General features: G+C 38.4%; 1 protein-coding gene across 1 annotated transcript in view; it reads right to left on the reverse strand.

Annotated features, from left to right (window-relative positions):
* Window positions 1–1,071: 1,071 nt before the first annotated feature.
* The window catches only part of TMEM26 (transmembrane protein 26), a 59,269-nt gene continuing 33,492 nt past the window's right edge, over window positions 1,072–26,848 (reverse strand). Inside the window, exons 3-6 of the mRNA XM_006835800.1 lie at window positions 23,246–23,359; window positions 21,423–21,643; window positions 6,010–6,086; window positions 1,072–1,496 (exon numbers count right to left, since the gene is read on the reverse strand). Of these exons, the coding sequence (XP_006835863.1) occupies window positions 1,072–1,496; window positions 6,010–6,086; window positions 21,423–21,643; window positions 23,246–23,359 (837 nt within the window). The remainder of the gene's footprint in view (window positions 1,497–6,009; window positions 6,087–21,422; window positions 21,644–23,245; window positions 23,360–26,848) is intronic.

Below are 26,848 nucleotides of genomic sequence, written 5' to 3' on the forward strand. Positions count from 1 at the left end.
GGTAATTAAAGCAAATTCTTGATTTCCACAATACTGTGGCATATTTTTGACACACACACCCCCACCCTGAATCACTAATCAAGGGCAGTTAGTAGTGGTTAGGCCAATCCTCTGTCACCAACATGTTTCCTGTGACCAAAGGCTGTCTCCAGCAAGGCAGTTCAGAGGAGCTACAGCTATATTTGCTACTGTTGGCAGACACCAGAAACTATGGTAACACTTAAAGGGCCTAAACACCTCTATTCATAACTTCAATGATTCTCTGCATCAACCCAGGTAAGCCAACCTGGTAATACTGAAAGTGCTAAAGTGGCATTAAGAAAAATTCTGACGAATCCTGTGAATCATGTTCAGAACGGAAATTGTGACTTTCCTAGCATTTTACTAGTATTTCCTGCCTCACAACAAGGACATGTATAACCAAAATGGCTTGCTGTGAATTCTATCATGTGCAAGCCAAAAGCAATAAAATTCCTTTAAGAGCATATCCATCATGACAGAATACCACGTAAGCTCAAAACAATGAGGTTATTGCCCCCCCTCCCCTCTTTGCAGTGATGAACAGGGATTACCATGCTATGGAAGCTGGGCAGAGGTTTTTCGCTGAGGAAATTTTAAAGGCACTTTTCCCTTAATTTGGTCTGCAGTTACTGACTGTACGTTTTTGTAATGTCAGAGAGATATTGCAGAAAAGATCAAATGAGATCATCTGACAATGGAGCCAAAGTTCAAAGCATCAGTACTTTCTGAAAACAGCCACTGTTTGTCTGTCTGCATTAGTTCTTTTGAGGGCATGCCCCTCTAACCCTGGCCATAGCTTTTCAAAGAGTTCACGACAAACAAATCACATAGCTGTTGAACAACTGAAACAGCTGATACAGACGTAGCCATAGCCACTAATCAAAGTTCCTTTCATTCATTTGAAAAAATAAAACTCCCTTGACTTTGGCTTCTATGTGGTTCTTTTGAAAATAATTATATGCCAAGGTTAAAATACAAAACAGACGGTGTTGTCTGTAAGAAGCAGCAGAAAAGCAACCATTCTAGCATGCTTGCTGCTTGAATAAATAACTATGGAGTCGGAGGGCTGTCGTCCGAGGTGACTGGAGACACCTGCAATGGGATAGCCACGTCCTCCTTAGAGTCACTCTTCCAGCTTCTGGGTAAGAGGCCACTCTCAGCTGGTTGTCCTGAGCAGTTGTCCCCTCCTTTCTTTCTGTCTAATTGGTTTCGCAGGGAAGCCCGGACTCCCAAGGCCAGCACCACCAGGCGGTAGAGTTGTAACACCACCACGAGGAAATTCTTCGCAGCAAAGAACACCAGCATCTGGTTTATCACTTTAAAATAGGTCATCAGTATGAGACGTACGACAAGGAAAGGCCCGTCTTGTATGAAGACGCTGATTCCAATGTTCCACAGATCGGCACTGTACTGGCAAAAGAACAGACTGGGGAACCCCCTGGCTGTCACAGACGAGGGACACACGACGTGCTGTACTGAAAATGCAAGACAGACCAGTTAACTTGTCTCTAGGAAAGGTGGGCATACAGGATGATAAGATGGGGGCATGTCGTTAACAATGGGTGCTATGCTTGGAAATGAGTTTGTCATCTCATCTGTGTGGGACAGGTGAAACCACCCTGCTATGTAACATGCTAGAGCATTTTTACATCCAAAATGAGTAACATGTTCTCATTCCAATATACCAAACCAAAAAAAAGTCAGTTCTCCAGTTTGCATCTACTGTAAAACTTTCAGAGCACTCCCTAGTTCTCACACAAAACAAAATTAAGTAAAGTTAAGTGAAGTCAAGAGAATGAAGTATGCCGCCATGTCTGTCCTTGGGTCTGCAGTGGAGGAAGGCAGGAGACCTCTCCTGGATTCGCCATTTTCTATCAATGAAATCCTGCCCAACTTACTTGCTGGGACCCAGTTTCCTCATTTGAAAACTGGAATAAAGATAGTATCTATGAGGAAAAAAACACTTTTTCATTGACTCATTTTCTTCAGGGAATTTTACTGGGTAGAATAGTGCAAACACACCTCCCCCTGCCGTTACCCCCCCCCCCCAAAGTCATGACTACCCAGAACCTTCAATGTGACCTTTGCTAATGTCATTAGTTAAAATGAGGTCACAGGGTGGGCCCTAAGTCTAATATCACTGGTGTATTTGTAAGTAAAGGACACACAGAAAGACAAATACATACAGAAGGAAGAAGGCCATGGAAGATGAAGGTAGAAATTGGAGTGAGGCAGTTGGAAGCCAAGATACACCAGAGATTGCCGACAACACCTAGAAGCCAGAAAGAAGCAGGGGAGGATTCTTTCCTAGAGCCTTCACAAGGCTCATGGTCCTGCCGATACTTCGATTTCAGAATTTTAGCCTTCAGAACTAGGAGATGATACATTTCTGTTGCTTTCAGTCATCTCATTTGTGGTAATTTGTCTAGGTGAGTCTAGGAAAATACAGTTAAAACCTAAATGTCCAGGGTATATGAAATAGGATGCTATGTGATTTGGATGTTGTGTGAATAACATAGTGATCCGGGCCTGCTTTTTCTTGAAGCATCTCCAACAGTTTTGTGTCTTAGCAGTGATCATCAACATGGATTGACTTTTGTGTTTGGTGCGCCACATCTGTATAGTACCCTCTCACATTTTAGTTAACCTTCTTTCTACCTTTCTGTGGAATCAATCTTTTAATCAGTTGGTGCATTTTTTTTCTCTGTTTTTAAGATTGTACCGATTGTTCAGTGTGACATGCTTCAATTGTCAGTAATACTATCCACTGATTTTCCATCTTTGTATTTTTAATATCCTTATTCTTTTTTCACTTCCAACAATACTCTCCTTTGGTTCTTGATGCTATTTCTTGCAATGGTTTTCCTGCACTTGGGAGCCATAATCCTCTTCAAGGTAATATTTTTGAATGAAAATTTAACAGTTATTGCTACAACACTTGAGAAACATGTGATACACAAGGCTGGAGACTGCTGTTTGCAAACTAGAGTATGCTGGTATATGGTAAACTTTTAGAGAGGAAGTAAAATACAGTACAGAAATGAGCCAGTAACATAGACATTTATTGTGACTACAAAGACATATGCATAATATGTTGTATATCTTCTGATGCTGTAGGACAATTACTGAACTGCTAAATGCAAGGTCAACAATTCAAACCCACCTCAGAAACCCCACATGGGGTCGCTATGATAGGAACCAACTCCATGACACTTAACAACAACAATCTTCATTACCACTATACAATTGGCAATGTAGACATGAGATACACACATTGCAAGTGGGAAGCTGTTGGGTTCACTACATTGAGTTCTCTGATCAAGATTTCTGAACTTTACTATACCTCTATGAGACCACAAGTATATGTGGTCAGAGGTTGACTGAATGGACGTGATGTGACTCATGACTATTACACAGGACTGGATTTTCATTAGATTAACACTCTTAACTTCTCTCTGCTTCTCATCCAGTCTTTCTGTTGCACTCAGGACTGATACATTTGGGAGAAGAACTGTGTGTATGTGGTTTCAGATCCTCTCTTTAGAATCTACTTACTCGTTGTTCATTCATTAGTCCATGTGTGCCAATTGGGTTAGACAATTCAAGTGCGTATATTCAAATGCAAACTTAATTCATGTTAAACATATTTCTCTAATGGTGGGAAAGAGAGCCCAAATATATGCCATTGTTATTTTGTTCTAATTCCTTAAGGTTTTGTTTCACAGTTTACAAGAACCAACTGGATACAATTACCGATTTTCTAGTTGAACAAAAGGAGATCCAATCAACAGATGAAGCTTTTTTTGTTTCAATTTTTAAAATGTAAATTTAATTCAGGGTCAAGGATGGGAAATAATCCTTGTATAATAATGAAGCCTTCCATTTGGAGTTTTCAAACAAAGAAAGCCTTGGTCTATTGGAGCCTGCAAATATTCTTAAGCTACTTTGATATGGGTGAGCATAATATATTGTTCATTGGAAAATACAATACTCATTTTGTCAGAAGTAACATTTGGTCTTTGTTTTTCAAACAGCTGCATCACATTATCACTCCTGAAAGTTTACAAAATTTCTTTCTTAAATAAAAATTTTCTTAGCAAGTCTATAACCACAAAATACAGGAGGAAAATGAGGATTAGCAGAGTAAATGCAAAAAGAAAACCCAATATAATGCAAAAAGAAAAACTAATAGTTGGCTTTTCTAAGAAGTTAGGGTCAGAAAATAGCTCCCAGAGTTCCTCTGGGGACATTACTAGACATCTGAAGTGATGGAGCCTAGTATCTTCTTAGTGGGGTTGTAGAACAAAAATATGTGTATGTGGGTGTGCGTGTGTGTGTGTGCTTGTGGCATACATTTGTTTGTCATTAGTAATTGGTAATTAGGTTCTTGGTATTTCAAAACTAAACAAAACAAAAAGTATAGCAACTCTATCCATCCACCCATCATTTTATTTATAAAAGTGAATGTTAGGGGCTGCAGTTGCCTCTGAGACTTCAGGGCATATAAAGATTATTAAAAAAATAATAATAATACAGAAAAAAACAAAAAACAAAAAAAAAACCCCACACAACTCTATCCTAAAGATCAATTCGAATCCTGAGGCCAACATAGTAGGGTGAAATAAAAAACAGTCTGACCTGAGGATTGTAATTATTAAATACTAGAATTCCTCACAGGACTCTTGTTGTGGCACTGTGGACTCAGTACTGGACCAGTGAACCACAAGGTCAGCAGTTCAAACTCCTCAGGGTTGCTCTTAGTGGAACTTAACAACAGCAAAAACAGAATTTTTCCCAAGTGAGGGGTCATCTAGGAGAATACCAAATCAATTTTCAGAGGTCCGAAAAGTTATGGGATGACCCTAGTTCACTGTCATCCAATAGGACCTTTTGTCATGATAAGCACGTTTTTTAGCTGTGTTGTTAAATACAGTAGCCATATGTGGCAACTGAGGACTTGAATGTGACTAGCTCGTGAGACTCAGAAAGTGAATTTTTAATCTTATTCAATTTTAATTTATCTGAATTTACATTTGAAGAGCTGTTCCGCAGGAGAAAGATGAGGCGTTCTGCTCCCGTAAAGATTTACAGCCTCAAAAACCCTGTACAGGGTCGCTATGAATCGGAACCGACTCCACGGCACACAAAACAACAAAGACAGTACTAGACGCTGTACTAGACAGCTTTAGGTCATCACTAGTATGAAATACCTGGAAAACATTTATTTCTTACAGCATCTTGGCAGTTTATATGTTTATTAAAGTCAGACCAACGGGATTTCAAGTAGCACCTGAAGAGAATTTTATTTTTCCACCTGGGTTTGAAACTGTTCTAACTCCCTCTGAGGTTCTAATACATGGATCTGAGAAAGGAAGGAAAAACCACTTTTTAAAAATATGAAAAGCTAATGCTTTTGTGCCAGCAAGTATGTTGTGGTTGTTGTTATGTGCCGTGGAGTCGATTCCGACTCATAGCGACCCTGTACAGGGTTTCCAAGGCTGTAAATATTTATGGGAGCAGAAAGCCTCATCTTTCTCCTGCAGAACAGCTGGTAGTTTCAAACAGCTGACCCTGAGGTTAGCAGCCCGATTCATAACCACTACGCTACTGGAGCTCCAAGTATACTTGGTGTTTTATCAACTGATCTTGCTGGTATTCTGAGCATCCCCATTCCATGGATGAAAAAGTTAGGCATGGATGCATTCACTAATTTTCAGGAGGCTTGACAAATCATTAGTTGTGGAACCACTGCTTGAACTGGGTTTAAGGCTATGTTCTGATTCATTCTATTATCTTTTGTTCAGTATGTACCAGAGTGAATCTACTAACGGATTTCCTAAGTTCCAATCTAGATTTCTTCCAAACTGAACTGGAATCAATAACGGGATGTCCATGCAGACAGCTTTCAATTGTCTCCCTAGCTTTAGTGCAGATGATAATCAAGAGCTGCAGTTTCCTCTTTCCTTTAGAAAACATCCTGACACTTACCTGCAAGGTCAAGTGGAAACTGCAGCATGCTCCAAGTCCATATAGCAAGAATGGCATACACTAGTGCAGGACTACTCCTAGAACACAGACAAAACATTACATTAGAACTAACAATTACAATTCTATGCAGAAAAAGTTTCTTAACCCACATTTAAGTGTATTCCCAATAAACCTCTTGGAATCTGTCCAAATATTTTGGTCATATAAGAAATTCAGGAAAAATTCATGTAATTTCACAATGGGATAATGAAATGAAAAAAATAACAACAATAACAACAAAATAAAACAAAAGAAATTGATTCTTAACAAACCAACTTCCACATGTGTAATTATAGCAAATTCTCCCTGAGTTATGACAAGGCCTTCCAGTCCCATTCTGTTGTCTTTAGTTAAAAAAAAAAAAAAAAAATCATGAGACCATTATAAGAAAGAAATGCTAAGAGAAAAGTTAGGCATCGATACAGCTATTTAGAGGGGTGATTTCAGGAAATTTCAGAGGGTGGGGGCAAGAGGTGATCATTGTTCTAAGATCCCAAAACTCTAATGAAAAGACAGCTCAAGAGGACTAGCTATTGCTCATAAATTAAAAGCTCAGCATATACAGGAAACTATATATAATCCAGTTAGGAAAATAATGTGGGAATCTAAGGTCAATAATTTCTAGGAAACAAGGCAAGGGCAGTGTCTGTTTGTTCCTCACTGTACCTCCACTGCCTGGAACAGTGCCTGACAAATAACCGGCATTCATTTTAGTGCAGTGTTGTAGGACCAGCACTGGACTGCGAGCCACAAGGTCAGCAGTTCAGACCCACCGACTGCTCCTTGGAAACCCTATATAGGGTCTCTAAGAGTCAGAACCGACTTGACAGCATTTAACAACAACAACATATATTTGTGGAAGGAATAGTTGAATGTACAAAAGTTACGAAACTTGGGCAAATATATAAATATCCTAGAGAACTATTTATAAGGTTAAAGTCTGAAAGAACAGAAATTACAAAAATACAAGGAAAAACACACTTTTTGAGCAGAAATACAAAGGAAGTTATCAGTTTGTGGTTGGTGATGTAATAGCAAGTTTTGTTCCCATCTTCCCCGTCAAGAGTGATTTTCAGATTGGAGAGAGCTGGAAAAGCATCAGGAAAGAGTAACTGCGACTGAAGTGAATGAGGAAATTATAAGGGATAACTTTAAATGCTTCAAGTGTTAAGGCCCTGAAAGATTAAATTCCAGAATGCTGAGAGAATTTGTAAATGAGATTGCTAAGTCTTCACTGCCTATCTTGGCAGTTAGAAACAAGCTGGCAATAGAGCAATGAAGTTTCAGCTTTTAGAATGAATCAGAAATATTTCTTAAACTAAACACGTACATTCCTATTAATTCCTAGTTAGATTATAGAAATGATTATTTAAAAGATTTCCCATGAGCCTTAATGTTGTTAATTCCACTGAGTCGGTTCTGACTCATAGTGACCCTATATAGGGTTTCCGAGGAGCAGCTGAGGGGTTTGAACTCTTGACCTTGTGGTTTGTAGTCCACTGCTGATCCTGCAGCACCATATCAGAAGTTCTTGAGTCTTTATAAGAAGGTAGAAAGTAGTTAACTGTAAAGGACAGTGTCTGTTTTGTTCCTCACTGTACCTCCTAACTGTAAAGATAGACGTTTTGTAACAAAAAGAGAGGAGTAGTTAATCTTACAGTCCATGAGCAGAGAACCCTTGACCATCAAAGGAGAAGAGCATGAGTGGAATATGGGGCCCTATCCAGAGAAGCAGCGACACTGGAGATGGAGACAGAGATAAGATCACAGAGAGAGAGAGAGAGAGCGCAGCTGAGGACTCTAGACTCATAGAAAGAGAGAGACTGGGTGCTGGCGGCCAGGAGACATGTTTGCAGAATGTGACCTTTGGTTGTTTAAATGATTATATATTCCTGAGTAATTTTGTGTACATCCCCTTAGTCCCCCCCAAAACCCAGAGAGAATAGACACAAAAATGATGATGATGATGCACAGAGGAGATTGTAATCATTGCAATGAAATGATGAGTGTAAAACTGATGTTCCCCATGTAAACTAATCACTCAATTCACAACAAAAACTTAAATAAAAAAAGGTGGTCATTATTAGAAATCACTACAGATTCCCTAAAAACAAATTGCACTCAACAAAGTTTCTTCTTTGTTTTTGTGTTGTTTTTTTTAGAGCTAGGATTACTTAACAGGTTGTTGTCGAGTCGATTCCGACCCATAGCCACTCTGTATACGGTTTCCGAGGAGCAGCTGGAGAGCCGACCTTACAGTTCAAACGACTTTGCAGTCTGGCACATTAACCCCCAGCGCCACACCAGGACTCCATAATGCTATATAAATTAGTAATAGACATAATCTACTTGGGTTTAAACAAGGCTTCTAAACAATTTCAAACGGTGTCCTTATTAACAAGAGTAATTTTTTTTTCCTTCTGATTGTAAGTACTGTTAGGTGGATTCCTAGTTGTTCAAATGACTGTCCCCAAAGGGAATTCTCTAACGGGTTGTTGTAGGCTCTGCTGTTGGTTCTGTTCTACTTCACATTTCATTAATGACTTGGTTGATGACATTGATGGAATGCTTTTCATATGTACATATGATATGGAGCGTGGATGGGAAACCAAACACACTGGAAGGCACAATCAGGATCCCCAAAGACCTTGACAGGACGTAACTGTATGACCTAGAATTCAACAGATGTGAGCAATTCACAGCAGCAGCCATGATAAAAAGCTCAACGACTTTTCCCCTCACTGTTATCTAATTATAAGCCCACAGTGTGACATGATTTATGATTTCCTAAAACCAAATGCAATCATAGGTTGCTTCATAAAAATAGCATAAGGTCTAGAATTTTAAGTGAAAGTGTCTTAGCAATCCAGACTATAACGTCAGTGAATATATATAGTTGTTTATGTTAGTGCCATCCAGTCGGTACTGTATCACGGTGACCCTGTATAGAGTTTCCAAGGAGTGGCTGTTGAGTTTGAACCACCAACCTTGTGGTTCAAACTGACCTTGTGGTCCAATGCTTATCCTACAGTGCCAAACCAGGACTCCGTATATGTAGTTGTTGTTGCTAAGTGCCGCCAAGTCTGTTCAGACTCTTAATGACCCTGTATAATGTTTCCAAGGAGTGGCTGGTGAGTCTGAACTGTAGATCTTGTGGTTCTAACCAACATTGCGGTACAGCGCTTTAACCTACAATGCCACACCAAGATCCCATATACGTAGTAGATCTTAAAAAAATGTCTGCACTTTTAAATAACATTGTCCATGGTTTCCAAATTCATACTGTGTTCCAGTTGTCTCAGTGTTTAACTACTATCATGTTTAATCCTCTTAACAACTCTTTCTCAATGAAGAGCTGGGAGTATGCTTGTGAAATATGGGTGGTTTACAGAGCAAATCATCAGTTTTTGTTTATTTTTAAATACTTTTGGGGGAGAATGGTGTGACGGTTTACTCACTCTAAAAAAACTAATAAACAGATTCATATACATATTATTTCATGTCATTGATCGTAATCCCCTCAGTGTGACATCACTGATCCCACGTCGTCCCTGTGCTTCTTGTCTCCATTCCTCCTGCTTTCTTAAGCTTCTTGAACTTTGTTCTTGGGTTAATGCTGCCCTTTTGATCTCAAATGGTTGATTATTCTAAGGTGTGCATACTTCACTAGTATTATTACACACACACACACACACACACAGTATAGACGTATTTAAGGAGCCCTGGTAGTGGTTACAAGTCAGGCTGCTAACTTCAAGGTCAGGAGTTTGAAATTACTAGCAGTTCTGTAGGGAAAACATGAGGCTTTCTGTTCCTGTAAAGATTTACAGCCTCAGAAACCCTACGCAGGGTCGCTATGAGTCAGAACCGACTCCACGGCCCATAATCACCAGCACCACGGCTGGCTCTAAATGTTGGGAATAGAACTCAAACTGGATAGCTGATTTCAAAATCTACCCTTTTTAAGCATTGTGCTATACTAGTTTCATGAATGAAACAAAGATTTAGCCTCACTGCATTCTACAATGAACATACTTAAAGTATGTGCTATGCTTTATGTTTCAAGAGGAACATTTATAAAGTTATCAAAGGGGAGAGACTACTTTGGTGACAGATGCTCATGGGAAGAAAAACTGACAACAATTACTTAAAAGTCTTATTTCATTTAAAGGATAGCTATGCAGAGGAGGAATTAAACTTATTTCTCACAACTTCAGAGGACAAGTTCCAACACAAGTGACTGCATTTATACCCGTCATGATCCAAATTTTATCACAATAGAGGGAGGTACTTTCTGATAATGTTACTGCAAAATGAAATCAGTTGCACCTTGGGTCAGTGTATTCTCTATTATTGAAAATATTCAAACAGAGGCAGGGCAAGAGGTTGCTGAAACGATTTTGTAATAGATGTAAAATCGATTTTACAATTGATCACTTTTGATCCCCAACTTCAACAACAACAACAAAGAACTCCTATGTATTGTGTCTGCAAGAAAGGCGAAAGCAGTGGTAAAGCCTGAACTCTGGTGTGGGTTACCTTCCTTCACATCCCAGCACTAACCCTCACTTTTTGTTGTTGTTAAAGTGCCGTTGAGTTAGTTCCAACTCATAGAGACAACACCACCAGGACTCCCTCGCTAGAGAGACAGAAAACACAGCTTCAATCCTAGACAGATCACTTTTATTAGCTGCCTAACTCCTGATCACGTGACTTAACATCTCTTTGCTTTAGTTTCTACAAAAGGGGGATGACAATAATAGCAGCTATTGAATTTTGTTTTTTTTTACTGATTTGAAATATTTATTCTTCTTTTGACATATGCATATGCATGCACAAACACAGATTTGTCTCTAAACCCCTATTTAGTTGCATCCCTTCAATTTTAGTGCATGGTGTCTTCATTTTCATTTGTTTCAAAGTATTTTACAATCTTTATTCTGGTTTCTTTATTGACCTATTAGTAATTTGTTGTTGTTGTTGTTAAGTGCCGTGGAGTCAGTTCTGACTCATAGCGGCCCTGCATAGGGTTTCCAAGGCTGTAAATCTTTACGGGAGCAGAAAGCCTCATCTTTCTCCCATGGAACAGCTGGTAGTTTCGAACTGCTAACTGTGAGATTAGCAGCTCGATTCGTAACCACTATGCTACCAGAGCTCCTTACCGGTAATTTGTTGTTGTTGTTGTTGTTAAGTGCCATCGAGTCGGGTCCGACCCATAGCGACCCTGTACAGGGTTTCCAAGGGTGTAAATCTTTACGGGAGTAGAAAGCCTCATCTTTCTCCCGCGGAGTGGCTGGTAGTTTCGAACCACTGACCTTAAGGTTCGCAGCCCGATTCGTAACCACTACGCTACCAGAGCTCCTTGTAATTTAGGAGTATGTAATTTCCAAATATTTGTGGATTTCCTAAGTTTTCTTCTGTTAATGATTTCTATTTCATTTCATATATTTTATGATTTTAGTTCTTTTAATTTACTGAGGCTTGTTTTATGGTCTAGCATATGATTTCTTGAGAATGTACCATGTGCACTTAAGAAGTATGTATTTTGCTGTTTTGAGGTGGAGTGTTCTATTGTCCTGTGCATTTCTGTTAGGCCTAGGTGGCTAACAGTGTTGCTCAAGTTTCCTATTTCCTTAGCTACTGAATTTTATATGACAATTTTATTAAGAATCGTATTTAAATGTGTTAAACATACAAAGTTCTTAGCACAGGATCTGACACAGGCTAACTATGGCAGATTATCACAATTAGCCATTATTTTAATTTTTAATATATTTCTTTTGCCTGGCATGCCTTATGTTATGAAATGAGGGTAATGATAGTACTACTTCATAGTGTTACTATAAAGCCTAAATAATACATTACAAGTACAGCTCCTAAGACAGTGCTTGGCACATAAGTGATAAATAAACATCATCATTATTAATATTATCATGTTACTATGGTTGTTAAAGTCTTTATGCCTCAATTTCATCATGCTACAAATTAGGGATTGCTGAACCCTAGCTTTAAAATAATCTCAACTCTAGCCATACAATAATAATGTATGTCTTTACTCATGCAGATATTATCTGAGCACACAAAAGTGTGGGAGAACATGGATGCTGAGAAACATATTAGTAAAAGATATTAAAAAAAATAGTTTTGGAAAGATGGCCAGAAATTTTGTAAGCAGACAAATCTATATCACATGTGTCCCCATGCATGCAGAATAGAATGATACCATAGGATTTTCAAGCTGTAACCTTTTAGAAGCAGATCACTGGGCCTGTTTTCCATGGCACCTCTGGATGAATTCTGCCAAACAGTTGCTTAGTAGTCAAATGCTTAACCCTTTGAGTCACAGATTAGACAGTAAAATTTACTCAGCAAGGTAAAATATTGGAATGCAAATACATCATTGAGTTAATGGAAAACACTTTAGACTTGTGAATTTATACAACATCATGCAACATTGTCCCATAGGGGTAACTAGTCTTTACAAATGTCTTACAAGAAGTACCATCAGCAGACAGTGGATTACTCATACAGAGATCACAGGGTCTTGAGAAGTGTGATTATTGATGTGTGTATGCCTACAAACCTGGGGAGATAAAAGAGTGGCATTTAGTGGCTCAGCACACTCAATCTGGTTGGTGAAAAGTAAAATGAAAAAGTCACACTTTGTCAATTAGCTTGGCTTTTTGTTTTAATGTAATGTTCCTTTGTACAACAGAAAATATTAGATAAGAGTATTCACATTCTAAAAATAAAAAATGACAAATTGCTTCTGAGAAAGAGATGGGGGGGGGAAGGAAGATAAAAGAAGGAAAGAAAATGAAGTGTTAGCTTAGTCTGGGAAAAGTGTTTGGACAAGAAAGATTTCAATAAGGAAAAAGGAAATACGGTGTAAGCATAGGTAGATTCTCCTTGTTGTGGTCAAGTACAATGAAGTAACAGAGATTATATGGGAACTGATTCTTTTTTTTAATAAGTGACTTATTTTCAGAAAAAGACTCCTCAGAGTTATCTACAGATTTGGAAGTGACGATTACAGATGACCTTTACTCTTCGTGGTCATGGTCTTCAGCTTCAGACTTATTAGAATATTGAAGGCTGACTATAGCAGAATGAAAAGGTCAGCAAACATGTAAATCATGATCAAAATGTTCAAAAACATTTAGGAGTCTAGAAATCCACCAAAGGCAAACAACAAACTAATATGTGGCGGTGGGGGTTATGTGCTGTGGAGTCGTTTCTGACTCATAGCAACCCTGCAAAAGGTTTCCAAGGCTGTAAATCTTGACAGGAACAGAAAATCTCATCTTTCTCCCATGGAACAGCTGGTAGTTTTGAACTGCTGACATTGAAGTTAGCTGCCCAACTCATAACCACTATGCTACCAGAGCATCTTAATATGTATTCATGGAAAATTGGTAGCCCTTTCAGAACAGTGGGCGTTTGCTGCATTCTTACTTATGCATGTTCCCATATCCCTCCAGCTTACCAAGGTGGGAGTTTTACTAGAGAAGGCTTTGAAATAAAAACTGGAACCCCACTTATGGCCCGAGAGTGCTCATTTGATTTGAAGTGGGTCTACTTGAAATTCAATGTGGACAATATGAAAGTAGAGCACCAAAGAGAAGCTAGATCATCCTTCCAAATATGTCTGGCAGAACAATAAACAATGGGCATGTTTAGTAAGACACAAAGGGGCCCAGAGGAAATTAAAAGCTGAAATAGAAATGAAAATGTCCTAAACTTTGAATGTGCTTGCAATCCATATCCAGATCCGTCATTAACAGGTGACAAGTATACATGCTCAGTGACTCTGAGCACAGCTTCAGCCCAAGTTACTTACTGACCAGCAAGCTATGTAGTTACAGGAAGACAAGTGAACAATATGAAAACATAAAAACAAAACCCGAGCCCGATGGCTGCGAACTCCCATTGGTTATACGTTTCTTTTTAGGAATTTTTCCATTTCACATAAGTTGTCTAATTTTCACATAAAATTATCCATAATGACCCCCTATAATTACATTATATAATTATGTTATTTTCTGTAGGATCAGTTTTCAGGTCCCTTTTGTCATTCCTGAGTGTGATCATTTGTGTCTTTTCTTACTCAGATGTATCCCCTTTGTTTATCTTTAAGATGATAACCCCTGCAGAGCTGCAGCTGGTTCTGGGGCTACACAGTGGGCAGCAGTGAAGTGGCCACAGGATGCCTTCTCTAGTTCATCTGCCATGTCGCACTGTGGCCACAGAGGATCAGGAGTGAGATGACGCAATGCGAGAGGCAGGCAGGAAAAAGAGGTCTAAGGCAGCAGGGCGATCACTGGGAGGAGGACAGTCCCATGAACCTAGGGAGTCCGAGCAGCCAAGGATGAACAGGGAAGGTGGGTAAAGGCAGTGGGCAGAGCCTGAGTACGGTCCTCACCCCAGATGAGCACTGGAGTCATACCTTGTCAACATCACTACCAGCCACAACCCTTGTGGGCTTCAGATGATGGGAAAGGCATGCTAGGGAAGGAGATCTGTCATACCATGTGCACCTTGAGATATCCTGGGAGTGCTCAGTAGGCAGTGGAGGGCCAATGGTGGTGGTGGTGGTGTGTGTGTGTGGGGGTGGGGAGGTGGAATGGGGACGCTGGTGCTGAATCTTGCAAAATCCGTATTTCATATAATTGCCTGGTCTTTGAGTCCTATGCTGGTAAGTGAGGAGTAGGCACATTTATATCTTTTCAACTAAATGATGTCTCTTATAGATAGAATGCAGATGTTGGTGTTGTTGGAGCCCTGGTGTGGCACTGTGGGCTAATTAATGCGTGGTACTGCAAAGTCAGTTTGAACCACAAAGTCAGCAGGTGGATTCAAATTACCAACCTTTAAGTTAGCAATTGATTGTAAACTCTTTATGCCACCCAGGCTCCTTGGTGGTACTGTAGAATAAGCAAAGGACTGCAAATCACAAGCTCCGCAGTTCAAACCCATCAGCTGCTTTTAGCACAAGAAAAAAATGAAGCATTTTGTTCCCATAGGATTTTACAGCCTAGGAAACCGTATACAGGGTCGCCATGCGTCAGAATCAACTCAGCGGCCATGAGTTTGGATTTTTGTTTGTTTGTTTTTGAGAATAATAAATATTTCTACCAGCTACTCTTCAGACAGAAAAAGCACTACAAAATTCAACACTTGTCCAAAAATTTAAAAAGTAAATAAAACACTTTTTAATAACCTAGAAATGAAAGAAAAACTTTCCCAACTAATAAAGAGCAGCTATACAGAAATCTGGTGTGGCGCTAGAGGACCAGCAGTGGACTGTGAACCACAAGGTTGGCAGTTCAGACCCACCAGCTGCTCTTCAGAAACCCTATACAGGGTCCCATGAGTCAGAACTGATTTAATAGCACTTAACAACAACAACATACACAAATCTACAATGACACTCTCCTTAATAGTGAAAATGATGCTGTTTATCTTTTAAGATTGAAATGCCCATGCTCACAACTTCTAGTTCACATATTACTAGACATTTTAGCCCATATAATAAAACATAAATATTAGAAAGAATCACAACATTCTTTATTTTCAAAGATATGATCTTGCGAATAGAATGTCCTAAGGAATCTACATAGAACTTAAAAAGCAAATTTAACAAGGTCATAAGGTACAAATCTTTATGTTAAAATTGTTATTCTATATATTAGTAATAACAGGTCTTAAGATTAAATGAAGAAATTAATCCTATTAACTATAGTATCAAAAAAGGATTAAATAATTAAGTATGAATTTAAAAAAATCAGTTTCAGATATGTATACAGAAAAGTATAAAGTATGGCTGAGAGCAATTAGGGAATGCCTAATTAAGTGAGGAGGGATTCCATGTTAACAAATTGGAAGACTTAATGCTTTTCAGATGGCAATTCTTCTCAAATTGATTCTTAAATTTAATATAATCCCTGAAGCAAAATCTCAACAGGCTTTTTTTTCTAGAACTTGATAAGCTAATAATAAAATTTATATAGGAATACAAAGGATCTATACTAGCAAAACAACTTTTAAAAATAACTATATTGGGGAACTTACCCTAGCCAATTTTAGAACATAAAGCTATAGTAATCCCAATGGTGTGGTATAGACCTATGGAGCAATAAATACAATATAAAACCCAGAAAAAAAATACCTTACATCTGTAGTCAATTTTTTTTTTTTTTTACAAAGATGCCAAGACAATTTAATAAAGAAAAAAACCCACAAAAAACCTAGAACCACCACAGATTCAGACATCATAAAACATACACAAAAATAAAGTTAAAATGGGCAACAGAACTAAATATACTAAAACTATTAAATTCCTAGAAGAAAACAGAATTTTTTTTTTCTAATTTTGAATTTTGAGTTAGGAAAATATTTGTTAGCTATGATAACAAAAGAACAGTATATTTTTAAACATTGATACAAGAGACTACATTCAATATCATAATAGTAAAAATCAAGCCATATTCTGAAAGAAAATGTTTCTACACAGGGTCACTGTAAGTCGGAACCAACTTGACAACACTTAACCGCCACAACAGCACCCCAGAATATTAAAAAAGAAAAACTCCTATAGCTCAGTAATAAGGCACCCACCCCCCAAAAATGGGCAGCAAATTGAACAGACACTTTATCTAAGAAAATACATGAATAGTTCGTATACATATCTTCTGATGCTCAGTTAGTAACTTAGTGTTGTTAGTTGCCATCTGCTCATTTCTGTTTTGTGGGGACCCCATGTGTACAGAGTACAACTGCTCCAGAGGATTTTCAAAGCTGTGACCTTTTGGAAGCATATTGCCAAATAGGCTCATCTTCCAAAGCACCTCTGGGTGGGTTCCAACTGCCAACCTTACGATCAGTCACCCAAAACACAAACCCACTGACATCAAGTGGATTTTGACTCCTAGGGACTCTACGTGGTTTCCAAGGCTGTAAATCTTTACGGGAGCACATACCTTCATTTTTTTCCTGCAGAGCAACCAGTGGGTTTGAATTGCTGACCTTGTGGCTAGCAGTCCAGTGCTTACCGTACAGCCCACCAGGGCTCCATGTGGTGCCCATAGTAGCAGTACATACAAAAAAGCAATACAAATGCTAACCAACTACTGAGTGATAAACAAAATGTAACATATGTATTAGGTGGAATACTAATTAATCATGTTAAGAGAGCTAACTACTGATACATGGAATAATATGGATGAACCTCTAAAACATTATGCTAAGTGAAAGAAACCAGACATGAAATAGATTCACATATGAAATGTCCTGTGTTGTTAAGTGCTGCTGAGTCGATTCTGACTCATAGAGACTCTGCTTACGGTTTCTGAGGAACAACTGCTGAGTTTGAACCGCTGACCTTGAGGTTTAATTCGATTTTGTGGTCCAACTCATTATTCCGCAGCACCACACCAGGAAAAGGAAAATCTATGTAGACAGGAAGTAGATCAGTGTTTGTTTAAGGCTGGCAGTGGCCCTGATGACTGAGTGTAAACAGCCACAGGGAATCTTCTGGGGATGATTGGAGTGCTCTAAGGCGGTTTGCTCCTGTAAAAATGTAGTCTCAGAAACCCTACCTACAGTTGCTATAAGTAACGATCAACTCCAGGGCAGTGGGTTTGATTTTTGGATTTGGTGAAGTTCTAAACCTGAAGGTTGGAAATGGTTGTACAAAGCTCTAAATCTACTAAGTATCCTTGAACTGTAGAATTAAATTGGTAAACAGTGTTTAACTCGAGTTATGAAAAATGCAGGTTCATAAGCCTATGCAAATGCATGAAATCAGGCAAATGAACTTCAATGTTAAATGGGAGTAAACTGATTAGAGTTGAAAAATAAACAAAACTGGATTTGGGGTATAAGCAGGATATAGAAAAAAGATGTAAACATTGTGATATAGACATCATTGCAGGTTTTTCCCTAAATCTATCAGGTGTGGCGCTGTGGGTTAATGTATCAGACTGCAAAGCCGTTTGAACTGCAAGGTTGGCGGTTCAAGCTCACCACCTGCTCCTCAGAAACCCTATACAGGGTTGCTATGTGTCGGAACCAATCTGATGGCATTTTACAACAACAACAACAATCATTATGACATTTATTTTCTATTTTATTTTATTCCATATTTTGTTGTTGTTGTTGTTAGGTGCCATCAAATGGATTCCAACACACAGCTCACCTGTGCACAACAGAACCACTACCTGATCCTGCACCATCTCATAATGATTTTGTTTAAGTTCACTGCTGCTGCCACTCTGTCAGTTAGGGGTTTTCCTTTTTTGGACTGACCCTCCACTTTATCAACCATGATGTCCTTCTCCAGGGATTAGGTCATCCTGATCACATGTGCAATGTTAAATAAGTTATGATGAAGTGCTTTCCTCTGCTATTAAATATAAATATCTTTTTCATGTAAATTATTTATTCTTCATAATTATATTTTGGGGGCCTAAAGGAGGGCAGCGTGCCTGTAGGTAGGTTTTCGTGTCTCCTTTGATGATATGGATATTTGCAATACCATGTCTTGCAGAATAGGTAGAACCTGAGATAGGAAATCAAAACTTGGAAGGTGATTTTTAGGAGAGAGAAAATTTCTAGATTCTTTATGGGTCTTGATTTTGAAGAGTCTCTGAGTAGTAGATACATGCAAGAGCAGATGACAGATGACAGAAAGTCACTGACACATACAGGTACATTAAAAATACAATGACTTCAATCTGACACAATGAACACTGAAAAGAACAATTAAAAACATAAACCAGGACAATGTTTATTTGGTTCCATTAAAATCAGCACCTCGGAATATAGTATAAGCTTGAACTATCAAAAAAGAAAAAAGATTCATGAAGCATTTAGATTAATTCATAGGAGATGACACAGCCAAAATTAGAAGTATTTGAGATGGCTAAAAATTGCAAGTGATTTAAAATTTCCTCTTGATTAGAAATAGCCTAGATTTGGAAGGGACTATGTGTCCTTTTGTTTATTCCTTGCTCCCCAGTCTCTATCATAATTCTTGGCATGTATTACATAATCAAACAATAGTGGGTGAATGAATGGATGTCTTACAATTTTCAAGGTTTTTTTTCCCCCCAGCAATTAAGATTTTGTTCAGTAACATGCTTAATAATCAACATTTGTTGGCAAACACTAATCTATAAACTGCCCCTTAGTGTCACTTTTGGATAGGCCTACTAAACAGGCCATTAAAATACCCAAATTTGACATTGCCCATGTTTTTGTGATATATAAGACTGAAGAGTGGCCCATCAAACCATCTATCCCTGAAGACCCATTTCCCTAAGAGAGTTAGCATGTGTTGATTTTTATAGAATCTGGTGTGGCGCTGAGGGGTAACGTGCTGTACTGCAGGATCGATTTGAACTGTAAAGTCATTGGTTCAACCTCACCAGCCACTCCTTGGAAACCATATACAGGGTTGCTGTGAGTCGGAAACGATTTGGTGGCACTTAATAACAACAACATACTAATTTATATTTATAGTGCCATGACATTAACAAGGGGCTTGTTTTTATGTGTTCTGTCACGATTTCTTGAATTGCTTCTTATAGCCTCACTGTATTATAAGCTATAAGCATCCTACAGTATTTCAAAATACATTATACAATATAAAGTAGTGACTAATTGTAAGGAATTAAAACCTCAAAAATCACTATTTTGAGGACATAGGGTCAATTGTGGTTGGAATAACTTTAAAAAGAAAATATGTACTTAATAAGCTGTAGGAAATTTTAGTATAAATGAAACAGGAAATGATCTTACAAAGGTAAATCATAGTTATAAATATAGTTTGGGCTATAACTGGAATATTAAGTTTACTCAGTAAGTTAGTGTATTTTGCTCAGCTTTATGTTTCATTGTTTGAAAAACACAGCATAAAGTAAACTGTAGCATTACAAGCCAGCCTCACTCCAATTTATTTTTATAGCATAGTGCAAAACAACCCGAGCTGAAAGTACATTCAGGCACCGAGACTTAAATCCCTAATGGTAAGAAAGTAGTTCCATAAACAGATGTGATCATGGATTCAGAATTTATTTGCTTGTGGCAAAAATAAAAATACCAACTCAATAAGTTTTAATTTATAGGCATCTACACCAGAAAGCCTTTGGGCACTTCGAACAAACCTGACTAAAAATAAAAATTGGGAAAATAAGGTCTAATCTTTCCTCTTCTCTATCAACACCAGGGAATCTAACTTTCCGAACAGGACAGTGGAGAGATTTCTTCATGTCTCTTCTAGGGTCTCTCTTGGAATTGGGGCTCTGGCTGCTCTACAATAGAATCGTAAGATTAGATTGGTTCTAGGACACTGCAGAAAGTGAGAGGAGCTTGGGATAGCCATGGCACCCTGAGAGTGGCTTCAGGGCTTCCTGGTGGGGCCTATGCTCAGGCGTACATGCAGAGACTGGTTTTTGTTCACAGTAATTCAGAAAATTAAATGCCCTTTTCTATAACAAAAGCAAACAAAAACTCAACTAACTCTTTGCCATCCTTTTGACTCCAAATCATAGCCCCTTAGGCTTTCCAAGGCCATAATATTTAAGGAGGCCTGGTGTGGCACTGTGGGTTAATGTGCAGAACTGCAAAGTTGGCTTGAACCACAAAGTTGGTGATTCAAGCTCACCAGCTGCTCCTCGGAAACCCTATACAGGGTCATTATTGGTCAGAACTGACTCAATGGCACTTAATAATAACAATATTTTAGGAAGCTGAACGCCACATCTTTCCCCTGTTAAGTGGCTAGTGGGCTCAAACAGCTATCTTTCAGTTAGCAGCCAAGCACTTAATCACTGTGCCACCAAGGGCTTCCTTTATGTGTTTAACAAATAGTATACAAATTCGGCTTCTTGTTGTTGCTGTTGTCGTGTAGTGCTGTTGAGTCGGTTCCAACCCTGTACATAGCGACCCTGTATAGGGTTTCCAAGGAGCAGCTGATGAGCTTGAACTGCCGACCTTGCAGTTTAAATGGCTTTACAGTCTGGAGTATTAACCCACAGTGCCACACCAGGACTCCATAAATTGGGCTAGTGCTTAATAAATACCTAAAAAGTAGCAAATTGTATGATCTCTACTATTCTACCATTGGACATAGTGACCTGTAGGTTTCTGAGACTGTAAATCTTTACTGAGCAGAAAGCTTCCTATTTCTCCTGTAGAGGGTTTGAACAGTTGACCTTGAGGTTAGCAAGTCAAAGCATAACCCACTATGTCACCAAGGTGCCTATTGGACATACAATATGGACAGTTCTTATTCATGCAGAAATGAAAACATCAAGAGGCAGGTACTGTAGAGCTGGCATTAGCAAAACTATCTCCCTGAAGTGTGTGCTTACCTCACATTTTTTACTTCCAATGTCTCGCTCGTGAATTCCAGTATGTCAGCAGCTGTTCCCACAAACATAAGGAGAAGTTGAGAGAGTTGGTCACGGGTGATTCCACCTCCAATGGGTAGAAGCCATCTTCCAATTATTAGCATTAACAGGAAAGTCTGATGGAGTCCCAAAGTCCAAACTTTTTCACACACTGTAGATAAGTTATTTACAAAAACTTTGGCCTGTTTAACAGAAATGTCATACATTCAGAAAGATTATGAGCAATTCACTCAGAGAGAGATACCTTCTCCATCATGACGTTCAATAAACAGTTTGTTTTTGTGGAATGGCATTTTCAGTTGTTAGTCTTCACTTATTAGGGAAAAAAAAGCAAAATTGAACATTGATAAAGAAGCTAATGCAGCCCTCAGAAGTAACTTAAGGCTTATATTTACTACTGAGATGGTATGATACCATATTTAAAGAACCAATTTTACATCATATATCCAAGTATTTTAAAAATAATTTTTAATTTTATCCTACTCTGTAATATACTCTAATACATAGCCAAATTTTAGCTATTCCATGTTAAAGTAACTAGATCACAAGATCCGTTTGAACCTCAAGGTCGGTGGTTCAAACTCACGTTGGAAACCCTATACAGGGTCACTGTGAGTCAGAACTGACTCGATGACACTTAACAATAACATATTAAAATAAAAAAATTATCTTTTTTTTTTTTTTTTTTACTGATTTCAAATCAGTGTTTACTAATCTGGGAATATTTTTATTAAGGCATAACTTTTTTTTAAATTGCTTTAAAACTTTATCAATTAGGGGAAAAAAATCTATCACCTAAATGTAAAAGACACCAACTACAAATTTGTTATTTGTATTCTGCATATTTAAGTGCTCTATTAAACTCCACAAAATCAATAGTCTTTAGTTTTGGAAAATATGTCTTAGTGGTAGGAGCTTTGACCTCGAGTGTCTCCTTTATACCATTTTCTAATAGGGCCGTGGTCAGAATGTCAAATATCAGGCATGTGCAGAAAAAGGAAGTGATTCTAGTTTGGCTTGCATTCTTCCCTGTTTTATTAATTAGACACTTGACGAATAAATAGGACAGCTCTCAGTCTTTTGGTGAGATCACTCTTTCATAAACGTATGTATCTCTTTGTGCACAGTGTGTCTGCTATACGTGTCCATAGGCTTTTTAATGCTACAGGCTAAATCTATCTGCTAATCATATGACTGAATATGGGTTATATAGGGTACATGTTTTAAAATTGCTTTTGCATCAACTCTGACTCATGGTGGCCTAGGTGTCAGCATACAAATGTGCTCTCCCGGGTTTTCAGTGGTTGAATTTTTAGAAGTAGATCATTGAGCCTTTCTTCTAAGATATCACTGGGTGTGGACTTGAACCTCCAGCCTTTGGTAAGCAGTAGAACATGTTTTTGTCCTGGTGTGGCACTGTGGGCTAATGCGGTACACTGCAAAGTCAGTTTGAACCCCAAGGTCAATGGTTCAAGCACAACAGTCGTTCCTTGGAAACAGGGTCACTATGGGTCGGAACCAAATTGACAGCACTTAACAACAACAACAACAAAACATGTTAGCCACTTGCGCAATGGAGGGATTCCATGGTATAGACATAATATATATAAGAAGTAATATGCATTCAAGTTTTTCATGTCAAATATGCTTACTGATGTACAGAATGCAATTATTTTATTCATCCCTTCACTAAATGAATACATGGCAAATGTGTTTAGGAAAGGGTGGATTGGCCAGTTCACAGCTTGCTAGATTATTTTATAGAGAGGCAGTCAAATCCCCACCGTCTCAATGAGATCGTCTGCTCCGTTGATTAGCCCTCTTGATGTCTGAGTTTGATTGAAGTCTTCTCTGCTACTGGTATTCTGAGGCATTTCTTCAGGTTGGCTACTGCAATACTAAGAATTGAGAAAAAAAAAAAAAAAAAGCAATATGCAAAAACTATATAAGCACAAGAAAGTAGAATTTTAAAGTCTTTAACCTATCCATGAGCTTATAAGCTAATGTGGAATTTTATACAGTGTGTATAAACATTTCCAAAACTCTAAATGTAAACTTCAGATAGAAAACAACTTTTTAATTAATATGAGAAGACAATGAACTAAGCATGTCATATATGCCTACAGGAGTCCTGGTGTGATGCTGTGGGTCATAATGCACTGGACTGCAAGGTCTGTTTGAACATGGATAGTTCAAGCTCACCAGCCGCTCCTCGGAAACTCTATACTGGGTCACTGTGGATCAGAATCGACTAGACCGCACTTCATAACAACAACACAACATGCCCACAGGTTGTGTTATCAGTCCTTGTGGAGAGCTCTAAAACTTATAGTGATAACTGATGCTCCGTTCTTAAACCCTGAAACAATTGTAAAATAAAACAATCACAGCAAAACATGCATAATCCTGGTCAAAAGCATTTATTCCAACAGTTTGTTTCTTAGCCAGAAGGCTCTTTTTGTAAAATAGCATTTTGCTTAAGCAAATAAGCCAATTACTACCAATCTTCCCTGAGAGCACCGTAACAACCAGAAAATTATCATGTTCATCCACCAAAATATACATTTTGATGTCAGTTTAGAACTCAATTTAGGTTGATGGAAAATTTCACAATAGAACTGAAAGTAATGCTTTTCCCCCTTATTTTTGCATTTTGTGTATGAATTTCTGCTTGTGAACTGTGCATAGTTTTATCCTGCCAGATGCTAGGAATCTGAGCTACAGATAGGGAAGGAAAAATTATAAAGGAAAGGAAAGGATAGAACTGAAAAATGCAACTATAGAACTATAGCCAAGGTATGTTTTACAAACTACTTAAATATATATATATGTATAAAGATTTCTGTAAACATCTGCAGTGCTAATATACTTTTGGAACACACAATTACACATTTGAAATCAGAGAGAATTTTTTTAATGCTAAAGCTGTAAGTGTGTGTTTTTCTTAAATTCTCTGGATATTTCATCCATTATTCACTGGGTTACCTGAATAAATACAAAAGAAAGTCTGTTGAAAAGCTATTTTTTCCTCCCCTCTATCAAAACAACTAGTGTTAGAGGTGACAAGAATAATTATGGAAAACAGTCACGTAACGTATCTCTAAGAGGAAAAGTACAGTGTTTGCATACCCTTTGTGCATCTAAGACTTCAAAAAAAGATAATGAATAGAAAAACATTAAATCTTTGCACCAAGCAACAAATCTTGCACAAGCAATGTTGTGACTTTCTCTTAAGAATTGCAGTGGTCGATAATAAACACACTTTGGCCAGTTCATTTGCTGATATACATTGTTGTTGTTGTTAAGTGTCATCAAGTTGGTTCCGATAGCACCCCTGTATCAGGTTTCCAAGGAGCAGCTGGTGAATTTGAACTGCTGACCTTGTGGTTTGCAGTCCAGTCCTGATCCTGCTGTGCCACTCCTGGAGCAGATTGTATATTTTGAGCAGTGACCTTGATATGTCTTGCCATCATGACCGGTCAAAATGCCTAATCTAGCCATAGTTTTTTATAAAGTCATTCTGCCCCATAGTATGAGACGACTTGGAAGCACATCGTTTTGTATTCTAGGTTTGCTTGACTCCTGCCTACTAGCAGTCTTGTGGGGTGGGCATGCATCTGAGTCCCTCAGTATTCTTTTTTTTCTGTTTGTTCTAAACTGATGAGACTCTTCTGAGTGGCAGCTACATGAGGACTGCTGTCTGGAAAAGTGAATAACTGGTCTGCCTCCTACAACATCGCCTGACTCGTATTTTCATGGTGATTTTATTTACATTCAGGATTGTATAGATAGGTACTTGAAAATCATCTAGGCAAAATCATATCAGCTTCTCATGGATTATGTCATCAAAACTCTTATTGTTGTTGTTAGGTGCCATCGAGTCGGTACCAACCCATAGTGACCTTATGCACAATAGAACGAAACACTGCCTGATCCTGGGCCAACCTCACTACTTCAGCTTCACAAACTATTCCATTGGGTCAAACTCAGTCGTGACCCCATCCTGATCAGCTAGTTTCTATTTCTTTAATTGTGTCTCTTCTTAAATGGATCTAACAGTTAGAAGAACAATGCCATAAGCATCTTGTTTCCATGCATGTAGACCAAGGCAGATTCAGAAGGAAGGTATAGAGTTGATCCAGGAAAATACCTTCTTGAAATAAGTCAGGCTGTTTTCCTAATGCTAAATCGTATGTCAAAACATTTAGGTATAGAATAAATGGAAACTGTGAAGGGAAATTGGATCATTTTGATGCAAATTCTTCTGGAACATGGTATACAGAAATGAGAGATGCAGTGTGGTTTAATAGACTAAGGGTCAAGACCAAGGGTCTACGACTCAGCATTGCTGATGCTTAGCTGTGTGGCTTTGGGGAAATTACTTACACTTTCTGAGTCTGGGGCTCCTGCTCTATAAAATAGAACTGTATACACCACACGTTTCACGGGATTTTTGTGACCATAAATGAAACAGTGTATATATATATAAATATTCCAAAAAATATAAGGTACTGTGTGCAGAATCATGATTATTATTACCATAGCGTAGTGGTTACGAATCGGGCTGCGAACCTTAAGGTCAGCGGTTCGAAACTACCAGCCGCTCCACGGGAGAAAGATGAGGCTTTCTACTCCCGTAAAGATTTACACCCTCGGAAACCCTGTACAGGGTCGCTATGGGTCGGAACCGACTCGACGGCACTTAACAACAACAACAACAACAGTTCCCCCATGAAGAACTGCTGTACTTCCTTGTATCTGCCATTTTCAAGTTATTCTAAATGAAATTACAACCTTTTTTTTTGGTTTTCTCTCACTTTTTTTCAACGTCCTTCTCTGCTCACTCTGCCCAAGTCCATCTCTGAGCACTCCTTTTAATTCTCAGTTTCAATTTGAGTCATTACTCATTACTAAGAAAGGTCCACTTTCTTTTGTAGTAGGAAAATGAGAGAGGTATTGCCTGGGACTCAAAACTCTGTGTTTATTTGAAACATAGCTCTGGGTTGCATACTGGTTGTTATAATGGGTTTTGACCTGTGTATCAATTAACTGTGCAATATATTTATAATATAAAAGCATTTGGGGAAATGAATTATTATTGATGATGATAGCCATGCCATGGAATTGGCTGTGCAGGGAAAAACTGATTCTAATCACTGGAGCGTATTTCAGTACCTCTGAAAGTAGTTAAATGGTAAGACAATTGAAGTCGACTGCATACTCCTGGTAGTACTATGTGTAAAAGCATGATAACTTGAACTAGCCAATCCAAGGTTCCAAATATTCTTTTGCTATGTTGTTGTTAAGTGCCATCGAGTCGGTTCCGACCCATAGCGACCCTGTACAGGGTTTCCGAGGGTGTAAATCCTTACGGGAGTAGAAAGCCT

This window comes from Chrysochloris asiatica, unplaced genomic scaffold, assembly GCF_000296735.1.
Source record: "Chrysochloris asiatica unplaced genomic scaffold, ChrAsi1.0 scaffold00020, whole genome shotgun sequence".
NCBI classification, from domain to species: Eukaryota; Metazoa; Chordata; class Mammalia; order Afrosoricida; family Chrysochloridae; genus Chrysochloris; species Chrysochloris asiatica.